This window comes from Urocitellus parryii, chromosome 5 (genome assembly GCF_045843805.1).
Source record: "Urocitellus parryii isolate mUroPar1 chromosome 5, mUroPar1.hap1, whole genome shotgun sequence".
In the NCBI taxonomy this organism is placed as follows: Eukaryota; Metazoa; Chordata; class Mammalia; order Rodentia; family Sciuridae; genus Urocitellus; species Urocitellus parryii.
In genome coordinates, this window is record NC_135535.1 from 189,901,419 (window position 1) to 189,918,705 (window position 17,287).

Genomic DNA, 17,287 nt, shown 5'->3' on the forward strand with positions numbered 1-17,287 from the left:
CCACTTTGATTTGGGGACATTTCCTGTGCACCCATGTCCAGGGGTATATAGAAAAATAAGAAGATGGAATCTTGCTTGAAAGTTTCAAAAACTGACTAAAAAGTGGCACATGCAAACATATACCTCTATTTCAAAGCCTATGTTGGCCTCAGCATAATTTTGTCTGTTCTAACCTTTTTTCAAATCATGTGTTTTAACACATCCATTCTCCTTGTTCTTGTATCCCATTTCTTTCAAATCATGTTCCAAATAGTAACTGAAAAAACAAATAATGATATAACCTGTTTAAACATGGCATCTAAGTTGAATGTAGGCCTTCCCTGTTTGCATATGATGGCATTTCAGCTCAAGAATTTGTTTTATAAACAATGTTTGGGGTTGACATTTAGCAAGCTCCCTGGTTTCCACTCTAATTGCCAGTTTTGTACTTGGATACTTAAATTATTTACATATTCATGAGAGTAGAAATCAGCCTGGACACTGGGAAATTTCAAGCACATGGAAATCTTGCCAGACCAGCATGGTATATAATGCTCAACATATTTTGTCTGAATAACTGAGTGCCTTTTTACTTAATGCAGTGCCTTGGGGAGAAGTGATAGTATAAGATAGATACCAGTTTCCTAAGTGTTTATGCTTGTGCAGAAGCCATTTGAATATCCCCACGGGTTGAAATTCAAGGATCCATTTGTCTTTTATCTCCATCTTACCCTTTTGACATTAAAGGGTTGCTAGGTCTATTCAAAAACAAATAGAATTACTGTGAAGATAAATACTTGGGTATTTAATGATTTGATGCTATTATAATCAATAATATTATCCATGCACTGTATACCAGTTCTTCTTTGTTCCATTGATCTGGTTCCATGGTAGCTTTTAGTGATTAACTAAAAGGTATTCAACACTGAACCAAAGTGCTATATCTCCCATCCTGCAAAGACCCTGAACAAAAGCAGTGTCTGGCTAAGGCAGGCTTGTGGCTAATTGTAGTACAAGCTTCTCAGGTCTGCCTCGTCTCGAGTGTTGAAATAGTACATTGGTTAGTATGTATGTGATGTTTGCTCTGTGCCAAGCTCAGGGTTAGTGTTTTACATACATTCTCTCAGGGTCTTCTAACAGTCCCATGGGGCAGGTACTGTAACTATTCTTCCCAAGTTACAGGGGGAGAAACTACAAAGTTACTTGACCTACTGACCATCATACAGTCAGGGCAGAGTAGAGAGGTGACAGCCTTATCACTTTGCTCTATTGCGTCTCAGAGCTGACATCTCATCTGCTTCCGTATTAAGTAGGCAGCATTTCTCAGGAAATGTCCATGTCCATCATTCAAAACTACCATGACAAGTGTTCCCCCTGCACTAGGACCCAGGAAGGATCAATTAAAAAGACAGAAAGGAACATTTTATTTTTAAAAAGTAGATAAGAAATTGCTTAAATAAAATCTGGGCTGGGGATGTGGCTCAGGCGGTAGCGCGCTCGCCTGGCATGTGTGCAGCCCGGGTTCAATCCTCAGCACCACATACAAACAAAGATGTTGTGTCCGCCGAAAACTAAAATAAATATTGAAAAATTCTCTTAAAAAAATAAAAAATAAAATAAAATCTGAGGAACTGTACAAAGAGAGAGAGAGAGAGAGAGAGAGAGAGAGAGAGAGAGAGAGAGAAAAACAGAAATGTTCTTTTAAATTTACTTCATGTGGGCCTCAACTTTAAGGTTTTGATAAATATGTTTTAAAACATACAAAATGAAAATGGGATTTTGAAGGGAGGAAACAGGTTTTGATAAAGGAGGTTCTGTTCACAAATAATGAAACCCTTAAATATGAACAGTTGGCATTCTCTCTGTAGATGAAAGCTGACTTTGAATTAAAATTATATATTGGTAGAAAAGGAAAAATGTACTGCCAATGTGTTTGGTAGCCAATGATAGAATTTCAGCTACTTGCATAGAAGTAAATTTAAAAGAACTACTTTTAGCTTCTTGCCCCCCCCCATATTACTTTCATAAAATGTGATTCTTTGGAATTTATGGGAGATTGGGGGAAAAGCAGGTTTCCTACATAGAATTACTTGGAATTCTGCCTGGTTGAGCTTCAAAATAAATGGCACAATATAAATTTGTGAATATTCTAGAACTGTCACCAAAGTAGGCTGGCCCAAAAGGTTGTCCTAAAAGGCTTTGTCCTCCCTCCACAGAATTGGTCACTCAATTTGAATAAAAAAATAAAATAAATAAGCACACACACACACAAAACAGGAAGAAAAACAACAATAATGAGAAAGATGGACAGAAAAAGTAAACTGGGGACCAATATGAGGTAGTCAAGGAGGTTTATTTGACTTCCACAGTGTTCAAGTTTTTGAGTTAGTTGTAAATGCTTAAAAAAAAACCAACAAAACACCACATTATGAACAAAGCAGGATTGCTTCTCTTTAATAAATGGGAAGGTCCGGACATTGGCCCTGCCATCCTCCACGGAGAGGAGTAGGCAAGAGCCCGGCACTGCCCTTCCCCTTCTATATGAACTCTGTACACATTCCACTCGTCTCCATCCAGCCCCAGAGTTCTGGCCTGTCTGCAAAAATTGATTTCATGGCTGAAATGGTCTTGGGCATCCACGAGGGTAGGGAGAAGCAGGGTGCTGCTCTGGGCTGAAGAGCAGGCCCTTAGCTGGTGGTTAGGTCAGCAGAGCAGCTGGGAAGTAGGAGGCCTGGCCAACCTGGATGAGGAGACCAGTGGCCTCTCCTCCAGAGCTTGACGCAGCCCGAGTCCTGGCAGTCCTCAAATTCGCTTCACAGCTTTACACTTCTCTCTTTACAAACTGCTCCTCCAGTGCAAACCCTCACGGAGATGCCAAGAGCCCAGTACCCGCATGCTCCACAAAGTCGAGGTATATGCATATTCTTCTACTTTTCCCTGTTTTTCTTCCCCCTTTACAGTCACATCTGCTCTTTGTTTTCTCTCATTTCAAATGTTTCCCAACACATCATGTTTAGTGAGGTGTTTAAGACAGACTGAGAGATGCCGTTGGAGGCAATGTTTTATAGCACAGTTTGTACACTAGTTTATTGCCAAATTAAAATAAAGATGTAATCTGGCAGACTCAGCCTGCTGCTAAGCCTTCCTTGGGTGGTTTCCTGTATTGAGGCAAGAAAGTCGGGAAAACGAGCAATGAAGTAAAGGCCTGTGTCTCCTTTTTCCTGTCTGCTTCGTTTCCAAAGACAAAGAAACAAAACAACACCAAGAGCAGAATTTTCTGTTTGCCTACTGTTTAAATTACATAAATAAACAATAAATAATAGAGCAAGATTCTCATGCTTCTGTGATAAATGCCGTGGATTTCTTCTTGTGGTTCACAGTGGTTCACCATGAATCTGAGGGGCATGGTTTCCAAAAGCACATTCTCACATAGATCCTCAAAAGGTCAGAGTATTGCTCCTATTTCTGAACAGATAAGTCTGAGGGTAGGGCTTTATAGCAGTCAGGCTATTTCTTTAACACCTTGAATTGGAAAAAGAATTTACACTTTTCCCTTCAGTCATTCTTGGGGAACCCACCCATTTAAGAGAGCATTTACCTCCATGCAACAGCACCAGTGGTTGATTTTATATGTCAGCCTAATGGGGCTGAGAAATTCCAGATAGCTGGTAAACCTTATAGTTGGGTGTGTCTTTGAGGGTGTTTCTGGATTACAGTAGTATATGAATCAGTAGGTTAAGAAATTCCACCTTCCAATGTGGGTGGACATCATCCAGTCATTTGAGTTCCAAAGGGGTGTTTGCTCACTTTTTTTTTTTTTTTTTTTGAGCTGAGGCATTCATTTCCTCTGCCCTCAGAAACCCACATTCCTAATTTTTAGGTCTCTGAACTTGGATTTGAAGTTACATGATTGGCACTCCTCCCACCCACCCCCACATCCCACCACTACCCAATTCCCAAGCCTTTGGACTTGGGCTGAATCACACCACTGGTTTTCTTCATTTTCCCAGCTAGCATAAAGCAGATCCTGGGCCCTCTCAGCCTTCATAATTTCATAAGCCAATTTTCACAATCTCTCTTTTACTAGTTCTATTTCTTTGAAGAACCCTGGCTAATGCAACCACTTAGATATTGAATATCACCAATAGATTTTTCCCTCCAAGGAAAACAACTAAAACATTAAAATTTCCCAATTTTGAGAAGTCTGAGAACATTAAACCACACAAATATATCCTTAATTAAAAACCACTTAAAAAAAATCTGGCCTCCCGTGGAAGTGATGGCCAGCAAAACTCTTAACTTGGGCCAGTAAAGACAAACTGCTCAAGAAAACTCTTTGAGTCCCTTTTAATGCTCACATCAAAAAGCCTCCACTGGGTGTTCAAGGCATCCAAGACGAAACAGCAGGAGCAGAGCCTGCAGTCCATATGGGCTCTCTTCGGGCCTGAGATCCAAATTCTGTCCTCAGGACCTAAAAGATTCTCATTCACTGAAGTACAGAAAAAACAATGTCAGAAAATACAGGAGAAATAAATGTGGCGAGGTGTTTAAAGGGGGAGAAAGAAAGAAAAGTAAAAGAAAACAGCAAATAAGAAAAGCCAGGAGAGAAGACTTTGTTCTCAGGTAAGTTCTGGAGGAGCTGCTATCCAACGAGGCATTTCTAAGAGATGGCAACTCAGCCGAGAGTTCTGTTCACTAGTTTGATGTAAAACAGCATCCAGCCTATTGATACTAGCACTGAGGATGGGAGTTCTGAAGGCGCTGTCACTGAAACCCTGATGAGGTGTATGAAAGAAGGAACATTCTCCTTTGCTAGGCACGTACAGCCATTGACCAGCCAACATCAGCACCGACCCTGCTTGATGCCCACAGCTACAGCTCTTCAGTCCTAAAAGCCACAAGTGATTGCCCATTCTGATTTCCATACCAATGACCCATCTGAGTGACCACAGTCCCTCTCCACTTGACTCCAGACAACACCACCATTAGCCGGTGATGAAGCCTGCAGCCTGCTCCCCTCCAGCTGATGCTCCCAGCTTCATTCTGTGGCTCAAGCCTTGAAAGACTGAGTCTTGGGCCCCTTCCATATATATTATCAGATAATCCGATTTGTCACACTAAGATGATTTATCCTTCATTCTTTCTTGCAGAAACAGAAATGTTGCAGAAAAAAGGGCTTCTACCCATCTGTACACCTCAAAATATCACCCTTGAAAATGAGAACCGTAACAAATTTTATGTAATCATTTTTCCATTCATTGGGCATCCACATGATACCAAATGATCATTTTCCCTTTGAAGAAATGTATTCACTCCTCAGATTTTTGAATCCTTAGCATCATTTAGAACTCAGATGAACAAGGCTTCTTTTCAGCTCTAAGATGACAGGATTCATTGGGTCTGTGGTGACAAAAGGTATCTTCTGTTCCAGACTTTCAACATGTGAAGCCAGCAGAACCCATCAACCTAACCAGTCTTCTTGCTTTGGATCTCAGTTCATCCTTACATTAGCATTTTAGCCCTTGGCATCCACAGGCTGAACACATCATTATCCTGACCAAAATTCCCAAAGGCTGCTAATTAGAAAAACAAAAATTATTTATGCCTGCACAATCAGTTAAAAAATGAAAACTAATCAAAATTAGGTTCTATACACACACGCACATTATAATTAACTTTACCAAGCTTCAGTTTTAGCCAAATACACAATCCTGTAAACATGATTTTCCAAATTTTATATGATTATTTCTGATATTCCTCATATTAAAAAAAATGCACTCCTCTCAAACAGAAATCTGATGTATTTATGAAGGTCCAGGTGAAGTCATTTCATAGGACTTCAAAGTTACACATATCACTAAATCTCCATCTCCTCAACTATGGGCTACCAATTGCATGAAATCATTCAGCTACTCTGATTGTGCAGCCATTATGCCTAAGTGAGGGCACTGACTTTTTAGCCTCTCTCAGGCATTGGGAAATCATATGTATTAATTAAGCTCCTTGATATGGTTATTATATACTGACATTGCAACCACACAGAGTATCTAAAACAGATGTGGAGTCTAGTATTTGTGGTTTGTTTCAAACTTGTTGGAGGAGCATCTGCTATTATAATTACCCATACAAACATATTGGAAGGCAAAGGAAGTCAGCACTAAAACTATTCACCACAAAAGGCTGATTTGGGATCACAGTCTACGTGCCCTACCTCCTACAGGGTCTTCCATTCTGCCACAGAGAGCTCAAGAGGCAGTGTTTGAAGTGATGGGACATGAAGGGTTACATTTATCACTTCCAGCATAATTGCAAAGATGCAGAGTTTTCACTTAGCCAGGTAAATCTGGCCTTCACTGTGCCTCTGGCATCAGGGGAAAAAATTAACCAACTGTCGAATAAAATTCAATAACCCAGTGGATTAAATGACTAATACTCTGTGTCCTGAGCTGCTCAGCCCTCATCTCTGTTAACTGAGCCTTCCTGGACCAGATGTACTGTGGCTTGACTCCAGGAACAGAATTGTGCATTCTGCTCAAAGGCTAGCCAGGCTGCTCAAGAGGAAAAAAAGGACTAATTGTAAATCTTTTCTATTTTTAGGCTTAATGTGCATTTTATTTGGCAGTAAGGGCACTATGAATAAAACTCCAATCCTAAGATGTTCATTTGCTTCCTCCAAAATGCTCACGTCAGTAGAGACCTTGGGAAATTGCTTATACCATTCCTCTGCTTTCAGAGAAAACCCCCAACTTTGATGCATGCTCAGACAGATTAAACCCTGGAATATCCTCCCGACTCATGCAGCCAGTACTTCTTTCAATATAGATAATTTCTAAGATGTGACTCCTCTAAGGGAATCCTCAGTATGACTTCACTGAATTTATCCTGTTTTCCCTTTAAGTTTCATGGCTATCGTCTCTCTCATATTTGCCTATGCACATATTGTTTCTTTTAGTTTTAATTTATTTAATTATATCTGCCATTGCTAACTTATATTACAGCTGAGAATGTAAGCTCCCTAAAAGCAGGTGTTATTTGCTTTTTTGTGGTGCATATGTAGTACAGAGTACCTTGAATACAGTATGACATTTATGGGTACATGCATGTGCACACAAATGTAATAAATAGCATGAACACATCTTGTGCTATCTTAAGAAGTGGACTTCTTCCCACTAAGTGAAGAAAATTCCTGAGGTCACTGGGTTCTGAGTAACACTACCTGTGCACATTATTGTTGTTCTCTGGTCATTTCTCTCACTTGTTTTAGCAAACCCTTAGTGCCCTTCTTTGCATTTGTGCTTCTCTGTAAGATTTTGAGCAAAGCTAAGAATCCTTTACCATGAAAATTGATCACTTACCCATATACATAAAATAGTCTCCAATTCCATGGAGGCCAGTGGCTCCTGACAACCTTAGAGATCTACCATAGTTTAGATGAAAAAATGTTGCCCAAATGTCCACGTGTTAAAGGGTGTATCCCCAAGGCAGGACTACCGGGAGGTGCTGGGGATATATAGGAGGTGGAGCCTAATAGGAGATCCTTAGGTCATCATGAGGATGCTCATGAAGGGGACTGTGGAACCTTGGCCACAACTCATGCTTTCTTCTCTTTACCTCCCGGCAGATGAGATAAGAGATTTTGTTCTGTCACACCCCCTGCAGTAAGGTGTTACGTTGCTGGAAGCCCAAAGCATGGGGACACCCAACTAGAACCTCCAAACTAGAACCTCCAAAACTGTGAGTCAAAATAAACTTTTTTCTCTTTCTAAGTTGATTATCTCAGTAATCTGTTACTGTGACAGAAAGCTGACTAACACAGCATCCAAGTGAAGAACTGCTTTTCCAGTGTTTTGTCTAGAATCTAACCTGTATTCTTCATGCTGTTTGAGATGTTCACCTGAGTTAAGCAAGAAACCCAACATCTTCTTTGCTTCCCCCATCTCTCACTGGCAGGAAGTTCAGGCTATTGCACAGAACAGAAGCAGTCATCCAGATGAAATACAGAGGTGATTATCTAGCTCTCTTTTCCCTGGAGATCTGGGCACCAGAGTCTCAAGAAAGTCACGGTGCTCACCTTTTGGTCTTGACTATATGCCAGAATCCAGTCTTCTTGCTTCGGGTGGAAAAGCAAGCTCTGGATGTAAAAGTTCAGCCGGTACTTTTGATACGTTGCCCCTTCATCTGAGCTGATCAATAAACTGCTCTCAATCTCCGGGTCTGTGAGTAACATAATCTGCAGGAAGAATGGTGGGGAAAAGAGAAAAACAGAGAGGTTATAAACTTATAAAACTCAAAAATGAGCTAAAATTTTGACAAGGGAAAGATAAGGGGCAGGTAGAGAATTCTTGGCCAAAGACCTTCACCCTGCCATGTTTATGCTGCTATTGTGGATCAATGCCATCGAACCGTGAGAAATGAAAGGGGCAGTGGAATTGGTAAAGAAGGGAAAGAAAGGGAGGACTGCATTTTCTTCCATAGGATTCCTTATTTTTTTTCTTTTCCTCTAGTTACTCCTTCCCCTGCAATATTTCCTATGACTTCCTTAATGCCAGTGCTTCTTCATCTGGTCCCTTAATTGCTCCATTTGGCACAGTAAATGAGCGAATGGTTACTGTCTGTTGTGGGAACTGAGAACACAGAAACCCTATTGTTGCCTTCTTTTTTCTTTCCTATCCCATATGCCTTCATTCCACTTCCACAGTGTCCTTGTCATCCAACCCTCAACCTGATTTTCTGAGCCTTGAGTCAAAGTCTGGCCTCATGAAACCTTTCTCTTGGAATAATACCTAGGTTATATTTATTACATTCTAACCTCCTATATAAGTTATTTGTTATTTTCTTTTTCATCCCTATACCTTCTGCTAGAACACAAGATCCATGAGAATAGAGATATTGGTCTTTTTTTTTTTTTTGTCTGTGGGCAAAAATGTGAATGAAATTTCCATGAAAGCATATTTGCACTTGGTTGCCCTTCACAATTTTTAGCCCAGGGGCTATAAATATGCACAATTCACAGCTTCAGATATTTTGTACTCACTGGGATCCCCAATCTGGGCTGGAGCATTGCGAATAGTCCACAGTAGAGCAAGATGAACGAGGTGCCCTGAAAACTGCTTTCTATGGTCTCCTTTTATGCCTCTAGGGATATATGATAAAGTACCCCACTCACCACCCTCTGTGGGTCTCCTTTCACTCAGTCGAAGGGCATACCTAATATCTCCAGACACAGGGCCTTAATGCTACACATTGACTTCTTCCCCATCAGCTTATTAATTGACACTCTCTGAGTTTGGTTGAGAGAAGCAAGAAAGATGTGCTTAATGTGTGGCTCTATGAAGAGAAATCACTGCAGCCCAGGGTTTAAAGATTACCAGCCAAGGATGCAGCAGTTTCAGGAAGAGGGAGAGAGGAGACAGAGTGAGAACAGAGCCATGACATAAAGCAGCAGGCTGCCTGGCAGACACATACAGGTTTCTCAAGGATTCAGAGGCAATCATCTTAAAACCTAAGAAGAGTTTGTATGATCTTTGAAAATGGTGTGTTTCTTACTACAAATGGCATGAAGTTTGCATTCCAGGCACATTGTGCCTAAACTCTAGGTTATTCAGGATAAGCTTAAAGTTTCTTGCTATTCTTCCAACTTCTTCTTGAAGAAGACAAAAGGGATGTACCGAGGTAAGGAGAAGGTGGTAACTGTCAGCCATACTCCAGACAAAACAGGAAGCATGCAAAACCGGAGTCTAATCCCCTTTCATATTCAGTGAAGCCACTGCCTGTCAACCATAAATTCTCACAGTTACAGGTTTATGTGTCTCACACTCACCAAGTAGACTGCTTCCCTCACTGGATGGTTGACAAGAGCCATCAGGTAATCTTCTAAGTACAAACTCACATCGCTTCATTAAACACCAGTGCATGCATTAAACAAGAATGTTTAGATGGCTCCTAAATTTACAGAGACATTTCCAGGTGATTTCATATTTATTGGCACATTAAAGCTGTCATTCTTCAAAAAACAAATAAGTCATCAAATGATCATATTGCCTTGTATGACTACCACAATTAACACTAATTTATAATAGCCTTTTGCACTACTGCCAAAAAGTAATTTTCATGATAATATGAAGCGGCTCAATTTAACAGAGTATCTATTGTCTCAGGCAAAGTAATGATTTTCCCCTTGATTTCCTAGTTATCTGTTAACCAGAAATATGTTTTCCTCTCTTCTTCACCACCTGCTTCACTTGACAACTTCATAAAAATAAAATAATTAAAGCTAGACCTATAGCACACACCCAATCAAGCTGATTATTATTTATCCTCTATTTTAAATATTTTATATTCATCTATACTCTAAGGTCCACAGACTGTGTAAGATACTTTGTATCTAGATAATTGTAAGTGATAGTGGTGAAATAATGCAAATATTTTCCAATATATGGATAAATCCCACCCTCTCTATATAGCACTCACATAAAACCCTCCATTTGTGAATCTGACATTCTGGAAATGATGAAAGAGGGCAGGAAATTTCTTCAAACCATATATATATGTGTGTATGTCAGTACAACGCAAACTTTCCAGTGGTCCTTCTTTCAAGTTTCTGCTCAAATCTACTCAAAACAAACAGGTAAATATGGATCCACTTTTGTGTGATCATTTCTTACTACACAAACAACTTGGTTGAGACTTCCAGTAGAATCCAAAACAAAAGAAAAATAAATGGTGCATGAGCCTATCCAGTTAAACTACAAGTATTTTTCCTTCTTCTTCTTTAATCACATCTTTATGTCATATCACAGATAAGAGATCTTTATTCTGACTTTTTTCATTGACCAAAATGATGGTGCACATAAGTGCACAAACAAGTGCACACACATTGGCATGCCTACTGAGTATAAGGTATTCCAATTTCTTCATCTCAACCTTTAACCTAACTAGGCTATTATTGGTACAGGGGTTGGAATGTACTTAAATTCCCAATGATTCCTGGTTTTGCTAGCTCAGGATGGCTCTCATCATGGTTTGGATTCAGAGAATCCCCCCCCCCACCCCCAAAGCTCCTGTTAATGCAGGAATATTCAGAGGTGAGATGATCAGATTGTGAGAGCCATAACCTAATCAGTCCATCCTAGTTTGAATGGACTGCCTGGGTGGTGACTGTAGACAGGTGGGGCATGACTGGAGGAGGTGGGTCACTGGGGGCATGCCTGGAAGGTTTCCCCTGAGGTCCTTCCCCCTCTCTTCTCTGTCTCTGCTTCCTGGTCTCCCATGCTAAGGAGCTTTTCTCTAATGGGCCCTTCCCTGCTGATGCGCTACTTCATCTTGGGCCCAGATCAATGTAGTCAGTCATCTATGGACTAAGACCTCTGAAATCATGAGTCCCAGATAACTTTCCCTTTTCTACGTTTTTCTTGTTGTATATCTTAGAGCAATGAAAAACTAATTATTACAGCTCTCTACTCTCTCTGGGCTCTTCATGTGACTTTGAATAAATGATGTTTTGTTGCATTTAATCTTCTGTATTCTGGAATATGATGTAAGTAACAGAATTTTAGTAGAACCCGGGAAAAGGCATGAACCCAAGCTCTGCACATTCCCAAAGGGAGCTCCCTAAAAGGAGAGGTCTCTGTTGGCCAGGAAAAAGCTTATTCCATAGTAGGTCCATATATCATTGTAAATGAATAAAAGGATGAACAAGTAAAGGAGTGAATCCTTTCATCCCTGGCTTCTGCTGAATGCAGCCCAGGGACCCTGTAACACTGTGAGTCCAAGTTCTCTTGAACAAGTCTCCACTGTTTGACGTGGAAACGAGGTGGGTGAAGACAAGAGAAAGAGACTGCTTTTAACAGGAGTAATTATTCTCTGTCCAAATGAGCCCAGGAGTGGTAAGAAGCAGTTCACCTATGCCTTGCAGGGTGTGCAGATGCTGTGCGGTCTGCATCTGCAGATGGATTGTTTTCCAAAGAAAGTCAATAAAGGCGACACAGCTCCTGCCACCCAACTCTAAGCGATCATTCATCATCCACTTCAGAAGGAGGAAGAAGCTTTATTTGCTTTTCCTCGAGGTGACAAATGAACACGAAATGCAATTTATAGATTTCAAATACGTCATTCCTCTCTTTCTTGGTAGTATTCCTTCTGACAGCTCAGTGTCGTCAAAAATTAAATGTGTCCTCACTCTCCAATTTGCTCTAGATTCAACATATGGCTGCATGATGTAATTCTACAAAGTGTTGGCAAGCAACTTTCTGATCCTTCCAGATGCCTACTGTGGAACTTCTTCCCAGAGGGAATCATTTAGCTTTCCAGATTCCTTTTCTAGGAGTGGCATTCCCAGAATGCCACCATTTACCTGTTTAGATAAGGTGGAGTTAATATGGATCACTTCATCACCTCTGTGCCTATAAGCTTTCCACCATTTGTTTGGTCCTAATGCAAACAGTATTTATTTTTTGCATTGTTCTTTGTTTATTTGCTGATTTGTCTATTCCTTGTCATTTGTGGGCTGGAATAAAAGCAAAAGTAATGTCCTACTGCTGCAGATTTCTCTATGTGTCTGTCTTTCTCCCCTTTGCTCAAGACTCAACTCAGCTCTATTTGCCCATATCACAGGTGCACAGTAAATGCTTTTCATGATGATAATGACAAGGACAAAGAGAAACTGCAACAGCAGCAGTTATCTGCCTGCTTTATTCAAAAAGTAATAGTTCTATCTACAAACAGAATAAGAGGCTATTTGCAAGCCTTTGGCCTCAAAATTAAAAACAAATTAGGCAAAATGTAATCAGAGCAAGGAAGTAATTTGCTGACCAATGTGGGCAGAAGAGTGCCTATTCCCAATGTGGGCTGAGCATTTATCCTTCCCAGACAAGCAGAGAGTGAGAGCAGTAAGAGCTTATCAATTGCCAATTGTTTGGAAGGAATTTACAAAGGATCCCAGAAGGAGCCATGGAAAGGAAAACACTGAAGTACAAAAAAATTAGTGAAAGCAGGAGAGACAGGTGATTCAAGGTAAAATGTATCCATCAAGCACACATGGAGAGAAATGAGTCTGTGGGAAGATGGACACAATACAACCACTTGTCCTAAATCCCTTCCTACCAAACTCAGCGAAGCTCACCTAATGTACCATCTTTGTTCATTAACACGAAATAGTGTCATTCAATACTAAGAGACAGAACATTTGGGCAACAGACCATCTACTTGTGACCTGACAAGTGATTCAGTGAAATTGCTGGAAAACTTTAGCATCGTAGTCTAAAAAGTTTGTTTGTTGAGTTTACTTTTAAACTGTTCTTTCCTTTTTAATGAGGTCCCAAAGAGTTGAGCATTTTAGGGGAAAAAGAAAAATTTTAAGGAGCATACAATACAATTTCAGTCCTTCACACATACCTTAATTGCAATTTCAGGAGACTCTATTTATTCATTATTTGCAACAATAATGAGAGTTCACTTACTCAACACTCCTTTGTCCAGTACTATGGCATTCATGAGAGAAAAGTCAGTTAATCAGAAATGATAATATATGGAGTACCCTCCTTGGAAGATAATCCAAGAAAGAAAATATTCAGGGCATCTCTTATCTTTTGGGACTATTGAATGTAGTCCTTTCCTTTGAGACATCTTAAAAAATCAAACTTAAGAACAATATGTTACTATGAGAGTGCTTCTGTTGCTTTGGACAGCACTGAGCCTGCAGGAGGGAGAAGCATGTTCCTGCACGGGCAGCAGGTGGATGTGCAGACTGGGCGTGGGCGCACCAGAGACTGCTGTTTACCAAGAGGCCGTGGTTTTTTCCTAAACCTGACTGTGGTCAGTATCTTCATGGATGTATGTGCTTCATCACTAATGAGAAAGGAAGAGAATGTGTTTAGTGAAAGCCATTCATACCAGGGGAAGAAGGAAAAACAAAGTTTAAGCCTGTTCTACCATCACAGGAAACAGCATGGGGCTTGAGTTCGAAGACATGGACATGAACTGCTTCTCTGCCATGTTAGTTGTGTCCCTTTGAATACTTCACAGCTCACTTAATTTTCTTCTTAAACAGTTTCCTCCATGAAGGCAGTGATATAGTGATACCATGAACACGTTGATATGTATTGAGCATCTACTTTTTCCCATACTCTACTAAACCTTGGAAACATAATCATCCCATTAAATTGTTTTACAAAACTACTTCAGTGGCTGTTAAGTCCATTTGATAGATAAGGAAATAAGGCTTAGAGAAATAAGGCAACTGGCTCAAGGGTGCACAGCTAGTTGGGGATAAACCTGTCTATGTCATACACTGCATAGGTCTGTGGGAAGGTCAAATGGATTTTTTTTTCTATGAAAACAAAGTAGATTTTTGCAAAAGTTACTATTATTACCTCACAAGGGATGGCACATTTGGTAGTATATGTCCTGCTAAAATATGACAGTCCAGTTCAGATAGAAACCTTGAATTGGAAATATCTCATAAAAATATTACCAAGCTAGAAAACACAGTGAGCAATAAAGAACTGGGTACACGATAATAGACTTTCAGTAACAAGATGCTACTAAGATATTCCTAAAGTTGTTTTTTTTTTTTTTTTTTGTTTGTTTGTTTGCATTATATATAAAGCTATAAAGTCAAAATACCCAGACAGGGTTCAGGCCAGATTTTTCACACTGGACCTTGCCTCCTATTTCTTGACCTTCAAGCACTCTCTCCTGAAGACTGATTTTATGCTTTATCATAAAATAGATAAGAAAGTGATGATGAAAATAGGTGAAAGGCTCTGATCTAATGATACCAGAGGGTGTTAAATCAACATTTCCCCACATGCTAGTTCTCAAAGAAGTTTGTGCTAAAACCAAAAAGAATCATTAAAAGTAACTGCCTTCCTAATAAATGCAGCCTATGTCTAATTGGCATCCGATAATATAGACTAATTTTGCTGGAGAAATAGCTATCATTATACCAGAAAGATAGTAGGGAATATGGAATATTGATTAATTTTCAGCATTGAGCCACTGGTTTAAATCCCAAACACGGTGTTTTAGAGGAAAAGAATGATGTACAAATTCAGGGGATATTTTCATTATTTTAGTCACTATGGAAACCAATTAAATACCTTGAGAATATTTGATAAGCCTTAAAAACACCAGCATTACCCATAGCCTCTGCTCAAATGCAATCAGAACACACTTCCATGGTTATTACAAGTCCCACAGTTAACTTCTCTCCTAAATCCCCAAAGATCTATAAATGCCAAAAGGTTACATCATTTTAAAATGTTAGCTGCTATCAGGGGAAGCCATGATGCTGGGAGAAGTGGACATTCATCTTCTTTGCTCATGAGAAACTTACAAGAAATGATGTTCATTTAATGATAAGAAATCTCTTTATTCCACCAGAAAAGATAAAGGAAAGCAGGTGGGGAGGAAGAGAAGGCAAGAAAGAGAAGCTATTGGTGCCTTTCAACCCTGTTTTAGGGGAGGGCAATCCCACAATGGGTAAACTCTCTTAAGTTATGCACTTGATTTTAGAGTTTGAATAAATATAGAATTGAAAGTCAGACAAATGCACAGGAATAATTCCCCCAGGAATAAATGTTTTCTAAAAATTAGAGAAGAGAATGTACCCACATTCTTCATCCCATGCTCTATTTGTATCCTCTTCCTGACAAATATGTTTTAGTTTTACTTACTTATATTAATGCTTTGTGGTAAACTGGCAAACATACGAGGCTGTATTGGGGAAGATTAATGAAGCCTCAACCGCATGAGACCTTGCTAATGTACTTGGCTATTAAAGCTCTTCTAAAAGGACTGTAGGAGACCACCAGGGGTTTCTTTCAGAGAGGATTTGCAGATCAGTGAAGTAAGAATCCTTCTGTGCTTCACTAAGGCACTCTCAGGAAGAGGGGGCTAGCACAGGTCATAAAAGAAGCGCTTGTGTTAACAGACCTAGCTTATGTAAATTTTCCTTCTTTCTCCAATGATTTAATTGAAGTCATTGATCATCTTGAGTTGTTTTTGAGAGGCAAAAAAGGATGAATGTGCAAGCAGACACACCCCTGAGTGTAATTATATTATCTGTCACTTTTCCTCTCTTCTTTCTTCTTTTCCTTCACTCAGAGAGGTCATATTGGAGCATAGTATTTTCTTTCTTTTTTAAAAAAATATTTTTTAGTCGTCTATGCACCTTCATTTTATTTATATGCAGTGCTGAGAAACCAATCCAGTGCCTCACTCATGCTGGGCAAATGTTCTTCCACAGCACTACAACCCCAGCCCCACAGTATTTTCTGATGATGATTTTGTTTCCATCATTCCATTTTTAGGCAGTTCTGTATTTTAAGGTAGAAATAGCCCAAAATACAGATCTCAGAAGCAGTAAAAACAGTGTTCTTTTCTTAAAGAGAAAAGAATCTCTGTTCCACTTATGTGATGATATGTAACAAAATCTACCTTAGAACAATGGCTCAAAACAAGCATTTTGTTTTGCTCATGATTTTGTGGCTCGGGTCTAGAAAGCACTCAACTGGGTAGCTGGTCCCAGATCTATATGTTAATTGTGGTGGCCCACTTCCAAATTGGCTTCCTCACCCACATCTGGCCTTATCCTCTCTCTTCATCCTAATTGCACCTCAGACACCAGGCCCTTCCCATGTGGCTTCAATGTCACATACTGTGACCATTTCATGGTGGTTAAACTTCTTAAATGGTGCCTGACTTCCTTCAACATGATTGTCCCAAGATGAAACAATTCAGAGGATCAAATGCAGGGTGCAGGGCTTCTTATGGCCAATTTTCAAAAGTCTCAGGCGATGAGTGTTGTCACATTCTTTTAGTCAAATAAGTCACTAGTTCTAAGTCAGTTTTAACATGAACAATGTAGATTCCCTTAAAGAGAAAGCGTGTACACTCAAACTCACACATTCACACATGTGCACAGAGAGAGGGCACATTGGAAGTATGTGCGTACAACTATTTCTTGTACAACTTGTAACTTAATTTTTTTTAAAGGCATTTGACAAAAATGTTGTCATCATACTCAGTAAGAATAACAAGAATGACCAGAATCATGGCACACCTTGGACACATATCATGAGGCTGTCAGATTTTCCTGGGGGTTCCTGTATGAAAAAGCATGGCCACCTTAAATTTCTGAAGGCTGTACATTTCTAAACTGGTATCAATTCAAGGTGAGTATATTTATTGAAGGCAAAATGAATGTTTAGTCTCAGAGACATCTAAAGACTCAAAATTAAGAAATTCCTGTCTCTGGGACTTTCCAGGTACATAAATTACCAAGATTTACAGGGCTAGATCTGTTACA

General features: G+C 39.7%; 1 protein-coding gene across 4 annotated transcripts in view; it reads right to left on the bottom strand.

Moving 5' to 3' along the window:
- The window catches only part of Sorcs1 (sortilin related VPS10 domain containing receptor 1), a 477,578-nt gene that overhangs the window by 163,868 nt on the left and 296,423 nt on the right, over window positions 1-17,287 (bottom strand). For all 4 annotated transcript variants that reach the window (XM_077798467.1, XM_077798468.1, XM_077798470.1 and 1 more), the window contains exon 4: window positions 8,051-8,209. In XM_077798467.1, the coding sequence (XP_077654593.1) occupies window positions 8,051-8,209 (159 nt within the window). The remainder of the gene's footprint in view (window positions 1-8,050; window positions 8,210-17,287) is intronic.